Genomic DNA, 13,764 nt, shown 5'->3' on the forward strand with positions numbered 1-13,764 from the left:
CTCTTTTCTTATTTTAATTATTCATTCATATTTAAGAAAGCACTTGACATATTTATATACAGAATACACTAAAATAGTAAAACAAATTGCAGAAATATTGCTACATAGATGAATCAGGTGATTGTCAAACCAGAATGGGAAGCTACACCATGTTTCCTTGTGCTGCCTTAAAATATTTATCAAAGATTAATGTAACATTGGCCATAGTGTGTTATGAAATTTTGATCATTAAGTGAGGATTGGATGCTAAATATACAGTATAAGGATAAATATGCAGATCTATAAATGCACAAGGAAGTATTAATGAAGGTAAGAAAATGGTAGAAATTTATCAAAATGTTGTAACATTATTGATGTCCTCAATTTATTCTTTGATTTCTGTTGTATTCGAATTTTTTTCTAATGAACATATTTTATTTCAATGACAGTATTACACTTTCAAACATAAAAATGTTTCCTTGTGAAAAATGAATTATTCCATCTTTGATGGTTTTAATCATAGAGTAATTAAGTATGTCTCTAGAAATGGTTTCTCCACAAATTCAGTTGAAAATATAGAGGATCACAAAAGAAGACCAGACAAGGTTCCTCATTGTGGGCCATCAAGGGAAAAAGGCAACTATTTCCTCAGAACATAACATAACTGCAATTAGTCCCAGTGTGTTTTTTCCTTGGAAACATGCCAAGCAATCTTGCTTGGAACCTGATCTCCGGGGATGGCCCAATGTTGCGTTACCCTCCATCCCCAGTATAAGAGGTGCCCTGGAAGAGAGACAAGACATCGGTTGCTCCACTTATGTTCACAGCAGCTCCCTGATATTCCTTTTAGACATAATTTCCTGGCAAATTTTCCATTCCACCAGGACCTTAACAAAATTTCTGTTTTTTTTTTTTTTTTTTAAATCTCAGAATAAAACGACATGAATGGACAAAAATTTACAAAGAACTTATCTCAAAGAAAAGAATACATTACAGAAAATTTTGACTCAAATAGTTTTCATATTTTCTTTGTGAAAAAACTTGAAGTTGACAAATTTCTAGACAGATAATATTGGAGGAGGGTTTGTATGTTTTTTCCACTGACTTTGGTAAGTATTACTCTAAAAATTAGAGATTTTTGGTAAGGAACAGATAAAATGGGAGCACTTTCAGAAAAGTATGCATACATATACACTTAGACCTACCCAAGGTAATGCCAGGTTTTGTAACCAGAAGTACAGAGTTGATGGATTTATGGTTTACAAGCAAGGTGTATGTTTTAGAAATATAATTTTTGGAAGAAATCTGATTTTGAATGGTCAACTTAGTAAAACATATCTTTTGAAAATTAATACTAATATATGGTCTATAATTGTAGTCTGCTAAATTTGAAATTTGTTTGTGGCTAATAATAAATAATTCTCAAAACAAAAGGATAGTAAGTGATGCATTGAAATTGTTTTTCTACCATTGTTTATGACACATTTAGCATTTTCCCTCAGGTTTGCTCAAATTAGAAATAGTAATATAGTATAACAACAATGTTCTCTGGAGTTTATCTATGTTAGTGCAATAAAAGAGCCAACATTTAATATCTCTAAAAAAGTGACTTAAACTGTTCGTGCCCTTTTTTTATTTAAAAAATATGGGTAATAGTCACACCTATTGTTTAATATTTTCACATGGAGTGGATATATCAGTCAAGGGAAGCATTTAAAACAGTGTGAAGCTCATTCTTATTATGCAATACGTTGTTTTTTATTATTATATTAAGCCCAAGGGAAATTTTATGCTTATTTCTATATTTGGCAATTGAACTCAATTTTTCCATCATATTATGTAAACCACTCATTATCATCAATTTTTAGAAATATTAAACTAATATAAATAACCTTTTGAACTCATTCCTACCAAATATCACACTTAATTTCTCAACAGTTTGAAGCAGTTGAACACAATGGATGGAAGGAATAACACAAATGTGTCTCACTTCATCCTTATGGGACTGACAGACTCTGAGGAGATCCAGCTGGTCCTGTTTATACTATTTCTCCTGATATACCTGACTAGTGTGCTGGGAAATGCAGGGATGATATTGATAATCCGCCTGGATCTCCAGCTTCACACCCCCATGTATTTTTTCCTCAGCCACCTGTCATTTCTTGACCTCATTTACTCCAATGTCATCACTCCTGAAACCTTAGAGAACTTACTGACTTCCATCAAGTACATTTCATACATAAGCTGCTTCACCCAGATGTTCTTTTTTGTCCTCTTGGGTTCCACTGAATGTTTTCTTCTCTCCTCAATGGCCTATGATCGCTATGTAGCTATCTGCAATCCCCTACTCTACCCAGTCCTTATGTCCAAAGGACTCTGCTCCTCCCTGACCTTTGGGTCCTATTTTCTTGGCTTCATTAATTCCATTATCAATGCACTTTGCATGAGCAGACTGCGTTTCTGTGACTCCAATGTAATCCATCACTTTTTCTGTGACACTACCCCAATTCTAGCCCTGTCCTGTACTGACACTCAAGACATTGAAATCATAATATTCATTTTTGCTGGCTCCACCCTAATGGTATCTGTTATCACAATATGTGTGTCTTATCTGGCCATTCTGTCCACTGTCCTGAAAATTACCTCCACTTCAGGAAAGCAAAAAGCCTTCAATACATGTGCCTCCCATCTCTTGGGAATCACCATCTTTTATGGCACTATGATTTTTACTTATTTAAAACCTCGTCAGTCCTATGCCTTGGGAAAGGATCAAGTAGCTTCTGTTTTTTATGCTATTGTGATCCCCATGCTGAATCCACTCATTTATAGTCTGAGGAATAAAGAAGTGAAAAATGCTCTCGTTAGAGTCATGCAGAAGACAGAGGGCTTCAGGCTATTAAAATAACAGTGATGTTAAACTGCTAACCTTTCTGTTCTCTTTCCTGTTGGGCATTTCTTTGGTCTTTTCAAAAACCATCAAGTCCTTTCATTTTTTGTATTTCTGTGGAGCCATCCTTTACTTAATCAAATATTGGCCATTTTCCGCAATATGTCTTTTCAAATCCACATTGTAATTGTAAACTAAAGAATATGTGTTAAATCCATGGTCCAAATATATATGTGTTTTTAAGGAGAACTGATGAGTAAAATGAGAAATTATAGATGTGATCTTTTGAATTCCATCCAGCATACAAATTACCATGCATACCCCAATGACAAAGAACTTTATTATGAAAAAGAGATCCAGTTGGCACACTGATAACAGTTTCAGAAATCATTTTATTTATTACAAAGAGAAGAAATGTATTAGAATGATCATGAGCACTGGCTATAGAACCAAGCATTCTCTCCTCTTTATCCTGGAACTCCCTTTTTATAGATCGCTGCACTATATCCCTAATCTCTTCTGAATAAGAACATTCTATATCATCTTATTTAAAATGGTACTGGTTCCTCCTATCCCTCTTTCAAGCTTCATTTTTTTCCATAACAGTTATCTCCATCTAACACCTTACATCTGTAGCTTGTGCCTTTTGCTTCTGCTCTGCTTCCCACCCCCAACTATCCCGTAAGCTCAACGAACACAGCCCTTTTCTGACTTTGTTCAATGTTTTATGCCCAGCACTTGGAACGATGCCTCAATAAATGTATCCGAAAGCCACATCTTACAGGTGATGAAACTGAAGCACAAGGGATGGAATAACTGGTTTGTGGTCACTCCATTAGTTAAAGAACAAGCTCCTTTTGAGCCCAGACAGTCTAGAGTTCACATTCTTCATCATCGCTCTGTTGTAAGAGTGGTGAGAAACAGAATTAATTATTATATTAAGGAAGGCAGAAATCAAATACCAGGAACCTTCGAAAGGTGTATGTTGCTGGGAAACATTCTCAGAACTGCTGATAGAAGACAATGTGATTTTGGCAATATTTGTTCAATCTCCTCAAACCCACGGGCATAATCTTATTTACAGGAAGAATAATCCTGGCAGACAAAAGACAATTCCAGGATGGAATGATGCCAGGAAGAGAGTCTGCATTAGTAAGAGGACAGGCTATCCTGGTATTGCCAAGGGATTCAGGAACAGAGTGTCTCCACAAAGGAAAACATATCCTTGGTTATAACCTTGCAGAATTTAGCTGACTCGGGTTGGTCCATGGCTCTTCTTCATGAGGTCACCATGGAAACTAGTTTTCTTTTCGCCTTAATCTGTTATCTCCCAGATGTTGTCCTATTCTGCATGGGTGAAGAGGGTTCACCCAGCACTCTGCACATTGCCTTCTGAGACTGAAGTGACATTTTCACATTAGAAAAACAATCCTCAAACTTTTATGCATTCAGTGGTGAGAGACTTCCTGCATGGCTTTCAAGGAATATGTTAATTTATTTACTAGATTAAGGATTATTTATGTCATCCATGTCTTCTGATGTGAGCGTCTTTAAGCAATTGCATATTTCTTTTCATTATCAAAATTATTGTCAAAGAGGTGTTTATAATATTCTATTATTTTTAATATAATGTTTGTAGGGACCAAGTGTTTTTCTTTCTTTTTTTATGCTGATATTGGTAACGTGTTTGGTGTTTTTTTTTCTGTTTAGTGGTGACCATGGGAATGATAATATACATGTTTAATGTATCATTGTCATCTGAAAATAATATACAGCATGACTTTTAATATAAGAAACTTAGAGGAGTAAAGACCAACTTCTTCTCACCCAAACTTTGTGCTAATGTTGTCATAAAAATCTAGTTCTTTGTATGTTTTAAACCCCCAATATATCAGCATAGTTTTATGTTGGTCATTCATTTTTAAGCCAATTAAAATAAAAAAATCCAATATTTATTACATTTATCTTAATATTTATATATTTGGTCTTATTTAACTTTTGTGTAAACCCTTGTTTCTTCCTGTTGTCATATTTCTTTTCCTTGGAATATTGTGGAAGCACAAGACTGCTGGCTAAAACCCATTTCAGTGTGTGTGCTGCACTCATGCATATGATTAAAGAATGCCCTTGAAACGTACAAAGAACAACAACAAAAACAACATCGACAACAAAAGTTATGTTAACTGCGGAGATTGAAAAACTCTAGGTATAGATCTAAGAAAGATACATTGAAACCCTAACCTTCCCCAAAGAATATAAAAAATAAAAATAAAAAACTTAAAAAAACAACATCTTGCCAAGTGTATGTATTTATTTCATTTAAGTATGAGGGAGAGAAAAGGGTTCCAAAGAAGTCTCACCTATTTAAAAATACTATGTAAACAAATAAGAAATGTCTTATAAATATTTATTGATAATAAAAATATATTGGGAAAATACTCCATAAGGAAACACAGGTACACACAAACTAATTAAGAATGTCTAAGACGGCCCTGACTGGTTTGGCTCAGTGGATAGAGCGTTGCCCTGTGGACTGAAGGGTCCCAGGTTCGATTCCGGTCGAGGGCATGTACCTTGGTTGCGGGCACATTCCCAGTAGGAGGTGTGAAGGAGGCAGCTGATCGATGTTTCTAACTCTCTATCTTTCTCCCTTCCTCTCTGTAAAAAATCAATAAAATATATTTAAAAAAAAGAATGTCTAAGATGTATTTCACATGACATAGAAAATAAAAGCAAGAATATGTGTAAAAATGAGATTTCATAAAAAGAGCTGTTAAAATTCAAGAAAGAATTGTGCTAGAAACAGACTTATAGGACAACAGACTGACAGTTGTCAAAGGGGTGGGGCTTGGGGGCTCTTCAAAAAAGGTGAAGGGATTTAGCAGTACAAATGGTTAGCTACAGAATAGTCACAGAGATGTAGATGATAGCATAAGAAATATGATGAATAATATCAAGAGAAATAAGTATGGGGCTAGGTGGGTACTTAAAACATTGGGGAACACTCTGTAAAGGTACATGATTTTCTAAACACGTTGCTGTACTTACGAAACTGAACAGAATAATATAGAATGTAAACTGAAATTAATAAATAAAACAAACTTTAAAGAAAGAAAGAACTGTGGAAAAATCATAATGTAGGAAATTACTAAGAACAGACATCTAAAGGAAGGAATTGAGAGAATCAGTGGAGAGAGAAATCAAAACAGGAGAAAAGAAATGCAGAAAAAGTTTTTGGTGGAATATATTGTAATAAGAGATGCTCTGTGTTTGCACTGTTGAGGTGTTATTTAAGCTTAACAATCCCACTTTGAAGAAGTATTATTTTTAAAAATTATTTATTTATTTATTGTCTAAAGATTTACATATATGTCTCCTTTTCCCTCAATGGACCCCGCCCCACCAGCCATTCCCACTTGGGCAAGCCCCCACCACCCCAATGTCTGTGTCCATTGGTTATGCTAATATGCATGCATACAAGTCCTTTGGTTGCTCTCTAACCCACCCCCTCCCCGCTCCTACCATTTGTCTCTGGATCTATTCTTATTCATCAAATTATGTTGATCATTATATCCCACATATGAGTGAGATCATGTGATATTTATCTTTCTCTGATTGGCTTATTTTGCTTAGCATAATGCTCTCCAGTTCCATCCATGCTGTTGCAAATGGTAAAAGTTCCTTCTTTTTTTTTATAGCGGCATAGTATTGCATTGTGTAGCTATACCACAGTTTTTTTTATTTTATTTTTTTCTTTATTGAGTAAGGTATTACATATGTGTACCACAGTTTTTTAATTCACTCATCTGCTGATGGTCACTAGGCTGATTCCAAATCTTAGCTATTGTAAATTGTGCTGTTATGAACATAGGGGTGCATATTTCCTTTCTGATTGATGTTCTGGTTTCTTGGGATATATTCCTAGAAGTGGGATCACTGGGTCAAATGGAAGTTCCATTTTTAACTTTTTGAGGAAACTCCATACTGTTTTCCACAGTGGCTGCACCAGTCTGCATTCCCACCAGCAGTGTAGGAGGGTTCCTTTTTCTCCACATCCTCCCAGCACTTGTTATTTGTTGATTTGTTGATGATAGCCATTCTGACAGGTGTGAGATGGTATCTCATTGTTGTTTTGATTTGCATTTGTCAGATGATTAGTGACTTTGAGCATGTTTTCATATGTCTCTGAGCCTTCTGTATGTTCTCTTTTTAAAACTGTCTCATTAGATCCTTTAGAGAAGTATTCTTAGTACTCTGTCTTCTAAGGAGATTATTTTGGTTGGAATGAAAAGGGTTTTTACAAAATAAAAATATAATAATAATAATAATAATAAATAAATAAATAAAATAGAAAGAAGAAAGGAAGGGAAGAAGGAAGGACAATTGCCACTTAAAATTATTCTTGAAAGACACATAAGTATACATATGTAACACCTTAATCAATAAAGGAAAAAAAGAAAAAGAAAGAAAGACACATGTATTTACAATGACCATGAGGCTTGTTGGAAGCAGAGCTAAACATGAGCATCGTAGGTATGCTTTTCTGTACCTTGGTTTTAGGCCTGGGAATTGAGGAGTGGTAGCATCTGCAAGGGCATCACAGAGTGGTAGGTGTCAAAGTAAAACAACCAAAGTTGAGTTAGGACCAGGCCTCAAGGGAAAAGCATAAGGATGAGCTGCAGCTCAGTTGTGGGAAGAGTCCTATCTTCCAGCCAGTTGTATCTTACTCTACAAATTGTGCTTGTTTTTTGTCATTCTTGAGTGTAAGTATGACCTTTATAAACATCAATGCCTACTTTCTGTGTATTGTAAGAAACTAAAGAATGGATTTTGTATTGGTGCTCTAGTTGAAATAATAAAATAAATAATAATAAAATTTGTGCTCTAGTTGAAATGCACCATCACAGACAACATGGTAATGACACCAAGAATTTGGAAACATTGTCTGTGGACTCCAAACCACAGGCTATATCTAGATTGCTGCCAATGTATAGACCTAAAGAAGGAGCTGAGTGCTTTGAACGGGAGTCAGGTACCATTGTCAGGTGTGGGGATGTGTGCGCTACAGTTTTGGGATTAATGAAGTAGTATTTGTTCAAGCTTGTCAGATATAATCACAAAGTTACTTGTAACTGCAACCTGGAACTCTCAATTCTAGTTGCATTGAGATGAAAATGAACACAATACATTTTAAAGAAAAGATTACATGTGTATATGACTATATGTGTGTGTTTCTATATATATAATATATACCAGTACTCATGTTGAAATCTTTATGCCTGTACTGCAGAATACGAATATATTTGGAATAAAGGCGTTGTAAAGGTAATTATGTTAAAATGAGGTATGTTGGATGGGCCCTATCCAATATGACCCATGTTTTTATAATAAGAGGATATTAGAACACAGACACTTAGAAAAAAAACAGGTGAGGACATAGGGGTAATACTGCTTTCTACAAGCCAAGAAGAGAGACCTCAGAAGAAATCAACCCTGCCATGAACTTGATCTCAGACTTAGATTATAGAACACTGAGTAATAAATGTATAAGCCACTAACTAGTCTGTTGTACTTTGTTATGGTAGCCCTGACAAACTAATACAATCACCATCAGCATATATGTAAATATACAGGAGTGTGCTTTTGTGGTGTGTGTATCAGAATAAATTAAGTGAGAAGTGAATGGACGACACAGCTTTCCTGCATGCGTGGAAACAGCACAGGTGGAGGTGTGACTACAATCTAATATAAAAAGTACTAGGAAGAACAGAAATACACTAATACTCTAAAACAAAACATTTTTATTATAACTTTTTAAAATGGAGACAACAAACATCACCTTAACTTTTAATGTTTAGGAAGAAAATATATTTTATTCAAACACCCATTTTTCCCAAACACTCTTTTCATTGCCTCTTTCACATCTTTGTTCCTCAAACTGTAGATGATGGGATTCAGCATGGGAATCACGATGGTGTAACAAATTGACACTATCATGTCATGGTCCAAAGTGTAGCTGGAACTCGGTCTCACATACATGAAGAGGACTGTCCCATGAAAAACAGTCACTCCAGTAAGGTGAGAGCCACATGTAGAGAAGACTTTTCCCCTCCCTTCAGCAGAATGCATCCTCAGAATGGCCAACAGAATAAAACCATAGGAGACCAGGACAATCAGGATGGTGAATATTTCAACAGAGCCCGCAAAGTAGAAGAGTAGAAGCTGGTTTGTGTGTGTGTCAGAGCAAGAAATGGCAAGGAGAGGAGGGATGTCACAAAAGACATGTCTAATTTCATTGGACGCGCAGAAGGATAGGCTAAAGGTGGCCACTGTGTGAATGGAAGCATGCAAAACGCCACCAACATAGGAAGCAATGATGAGTGACACATAGACTCTGGGTGACATGCTGACAGAATACAGGAGAGGGTCATAGATCGCTACATAGCGGTCATATGCCATTGCAGCCAAGAGGAAGCATTCTGTGGTCCCAAAAGTAACAGCTAGAAACATCTGCGTTGCACATCCAAGGAATGAAATGACTTTATTCTTTGACAGGAAATCTACTAACATATTTGGTGTAATTACTGAGGAAAAGCAGGCATCCACAGATGATAACACACTCAGAAAATAGTACATGGGGTTGTGGAGCCGGGAATCCCCAATGACCAATGCAAGAAGCCCTAAATTTCCCACCAGAGTAAACAGGTAAATTGCTAGAAACAGGAAGAATAAGAGGATCTGTAGTTCAAACTTGTCTGTGAAGCCTTTCAGTACAAACATAGTAACTGCAGTAACATTCTTCATATTGAAACCACTTGAAACACACTTGAAGATATTAATACAATGATTTATATTGCTCTGACCAAAAGAAGCAATATTGTGACTAAGTTAAAGTGAATTATGTCTTCATATATATTTCTTTTCAATGAATAATTTCTCAGCTGCAATTCAGGAGCCAGGAACATGACCATGGGTCAAAGGTTGATGCCACTCACTACAGAATCAAATGGAAAATATTGGTTTTAACTCACAGGCTCCACTCATGTTATTTACAAAAACATAAAGTCAAATGGTTAATTTACCACTGAATTCTATTAGTTGTTTTTCTAGTAAGTCACATTAAACACAAATAAGCTGCTAAATACCATTTCCTTACATAATTAAGACAATTGTTATCTCAAAACAAAATAAATATTGAACAGAAAATATATTAATAAAAGTATATCTTTAAAATAACTTTATAGAATGTGTTAAATTAGGTTTGTTTGATGGACTAAAAGCCTAATGAATTATAATTTTTTATGAGTTAATCTCTAAAAGTGTTCCAACTCCATTAGGTTATTGAAAAAAAAGCTAATCAAGATATTTTTTAAGAACACGGATTAGGATTTTATATAAAATTTTATGATAATTTATGTTCCATTAAATTTGTTATTTAAATGTTCTGCATTAGATTGCCCTTTGGGGCAAATATTTGGTCATTTGTATCATTTTTGGAAATCTAAGTTTCTGACAATATATAATTTTCTACTCTCTCAAAATTATGTGGTGACTATAGAAGAAATAATAATTGCACCTATACATAAACTTCATAATTAAGAGTAAATAAACAGTAAAAAATCAGTTAGAAGTAATAGAAAGAATATTTCTTGCATAGTAGCATGGTTATTTAAATTAGGAGTCAGAGTGATATCTGAACCTGAACTCAAAGTTTTATTATTAGCCAATAATATAACACTTGTAGGAAAGATAGATTTTATTCAAGTTAGTTATCATAGTCATTTATTTAATTTTTTTATATATCCACCCATAGAAAATTTGAGTCGGTCTTAGGGCACATAATCTGCTGCAAATAATAATTTGTACATTATTTTAATTCATAATGCAAGTCAACTCCAGTTCCAGTACTTTAACATGATTTCATCAGTGTGAGAACCATTTGGATTTGAAGTAGAGAATAAAGTACATATGAACAATCTTATGGGAAGGACAAAGTCAGGATTACCTAGAAGAATTGTCACTATCAGGAGCAAACATTTTCATAGAATTATTGGGAAGACTAAAGGCAGGTAAAACAAGAACAACTCAAACAACATGTCCATGAAGGCAGAATTTAGGTTGAATCCTATGTATTGGAAATAAAAGTTACAACAAAACAAATTAGGACACTTGAACCACCTATCCTAATTAACTCTGCATTTTTTAGCTTCTCTAGCATAATAGAATGCTTTTAAATACATATATCATTTAATTTAAAAAAATCTTAACAAATAGATGGGAGAAACCACAAATATATATATACATACCATTTTTTAAATGGCATGGGAAATGATGACAACTAATGAAAGAAAGGTTTAGAGGAAAGAATTTATGTAGATGAGGTCAAGACAAAACACTATAGAAGTAACAGAATAAACTTTGATAAATGTGATGAAATCAGTCTGTGTTTTATTGCAATTAGGAATCACAAGAAAAACTCAACCCCAATACAGTTCTTGCCATCAGTTCAATGATACACCTGGTACAAGGAAAATTACATATTATTTGGAATGTGAAAGTGTGTACTCAGCTCCATAATTAAGGCATATGTGATGTTAGGTTTGTCCTCCAAAATTTACTCTTCTTTCAAAGAGCCGTAAACTTAAATGACAAAGCAGACACAATAATGCACAGCTAGGTAGATTAATTAAATATAAAAAACAATAAATATTTAAAGCAACTTATTTTAAATATGTCAAATTTTGTTATAAATTTAGGATGCCCACATAAGTGAACTTTTGACATTACATGTGTTTATTTTTTAAATCTTAGCACATATTAGACTGCAACACTAAGTTATAACGATGTAATTAAAAGACATAGTGGGGTGCCTTACACTGGATATCTTTCTTTAGCAACATGTGAAATATTTATTTTTGTGATAATTAATATGCACTTAAACATTTTCCTACCATATTAAATCCAATGAATTATATTATGATTCTCGTTTTACCTCTGTGCACTTTTTATGCGTCTGGGTTGGAAAATAAAGAAGCTTTATGAGTGGTATAACCTGTTATTTAAAAAAACAACATAGAAATCAATACAATCCCATTGGTCACATAGCAGTGGGCTTAATTTTGCTTTGAGTAAATAAGATAATGAAAAATTACTATATTAAACATTTTGGTTAAATTTCTCTTAAAACCATCATTTCATTTAGATGAGTATGACTAAAATTTATCAGAATATATTGAAAAGACTCAGAGTTATAAAGATAAAATGACTCTGTATTGTAAAGAATTTAGTAATAGAGAATTGACTTTTATAATTTATGTGAACCCACTTCCAAAAATATAACTTTAATCGTGGGCTGCAGACACTGAGTTTGCAAAGGAGGAGAGAAATAACACTTTTATAACCCTTACTGAGCTGTAGAAATGAACTTTTGCCACATTACTGTATTTCACCTGTACAGCAACTCTCACAGTGACTAAGTGCCCGAGCCAAGATTTAATCCCAGGTCTCCCTCATGGTGCGGGCACTTTTCACTGCCTCTTACTGTGCCATGACTTCATTCTGCAACTGACTTCCCCCCTCACCGTCCCACAGAAATAAATAAAACCTTTGTATTTAATTTTTTAAAGCTATTAAGACTAGTGGAACATTTTGAAATAAGCAGTTATCTGAAGTGGCTTCTACATTCCATAGCTAGCAAAATAAACCTAAAAGGGTTATTATTTTCCTCATTATATGAAAATAGCCCACAGGTAGTTGAATAGGTCAAATGTTTTCTTATCCTCTATGAATTTCCTGATTGGTTTACTGTATGCTGGTCTGTCTGCTTCCATCAGGGAAAAGAAAGCATATACTCTATTTGGAGCTTTCTCATTTCACCTTGAAACATAAGTTCAATATTTACAATTTTTTTGTTTTATTCTAGGAATTATCGTCTTTCAGTTCTTAAACAGGCTGCATAATTGCAAACTGATGAATTCACCTAAGCAATAGGCAACAATTAAAGGGGTTAGTACTGGAGATTTTATAACCTACATTTGACCTGATATTTTAGATCTTACCTATTAAAATATTCTGCAAATCATCTGAAAATGCCCCTTATCTGTAGAACAGCAAATGCATGTTTAGTTACATTATGAATATTTTCATTTAGATTGCTTATATCAATTTATTCAACTTTGATAAAACCCACAGGAGAAACTCCAAGGGGAATATACCCCAATTACCTTCTGGATTAAAATAGCAACAATGATGATTTACTCAATAACAAAAAAGTAAGTGGTTGTGGAATAATGTACTATAAGTTGATTTATATAAAATGAAAAAAAAGTTATTTGGTCTGTGGTTTAAAATGAGGTCTTAAAAAACAGATTTTTAAAAAATTTATATTAAATTTATTGGGGTAACATTGGCTAATAAAATTACATACATTTTAAATGTACAATTCCATAGTACATTATCTGTATACCTTATATTGTATTATGTGTTCACTATTCAAAGTCAAGTCTCTTCCTATCACGCTTTATCCCTCCTTTACCCTCTACTAGCTCCTCCCCACTTTGGTACATTTACACAGTGAAATATTACCAGCTGTAAAAAATAAAGAAATCTTACTTTTTACAACAACATGGATGAACCTGGAGAGTATTATGCTAGATAAAATAGGCAGTCAGAGAAAGACAAATACCATTTGATTTTACTTACATGTGGAATCTAATGAACAAAATAAACAAGCAAAATAGAAACAGACTCATAGATATAGAAAATAGACTTACAACTGTCAGAGGGAGTTTGGGGGCCTGGGTGAAAAAGGTGAAGGGGCAAATTCATAGACACAGACAACAGTATGGTACAAACCCATACTGTTGACAGGTATTTTGATACTAGATAAGAAACTTTAA

At 34.1% G+C, this 13,764-nt stretch overlaps 2 protein-coding genes across 2 annotated transcripts; one reads left to right on the forward strand and one right to left on the reverse strand.

Annotated features, from left to right (window-relative positions):
• The first annotated feature begins 1,936 nt into the window (after positions 1-1,936).
• On the forward strand, positions 1,937-2,884 carry OR8H1 (olfactory receptor family 8 subfamily H member 1). Its single transcript, XM_070426523.1, has one exon. It carries the CDS (start codon positions 1,937-1,939, stop codon positions 2,882-2,884), a length of 948 nt encoding a protein of 315 aa, XP_070282624.1.
• Positions 2,885-8,713: 5,829 nt separating this feature from the next.
• On the reverse strand, positions 8,714-9,670 carry LOC139017703 (olfactory receptor 5T2-like). Its single transcript, XM_070426307.1, has one exon. The coding sequence runs from the start codon at positions 9,668-9,670 to the stop codon at positions 8,714-8,716; it is 957 nt and encodes a 318-aa protein (XP_070282408.1).
• Between the last annotated feature and the right edge of the window lie 4,094 nt (positions 9,671-13,764).

Source organism: Myotis yumanensis, unplaced genomic scaffold, assembly GCF_028538775.1.
Source record: "Myotis yumanensis isolate MYYU_CA2020_CCGP unplaced genomic scaffold, mMyoYum1.0.hap1 SCAF_10, whole genome shotgun sequence".
Taxonomy (NCBI): domain Eukaryota; kingdom Metazoa; phylum Chordata; class Mammalia; order Chiroptera; family Vespertilionidae; genus Myotis; species Myotis yumanensis.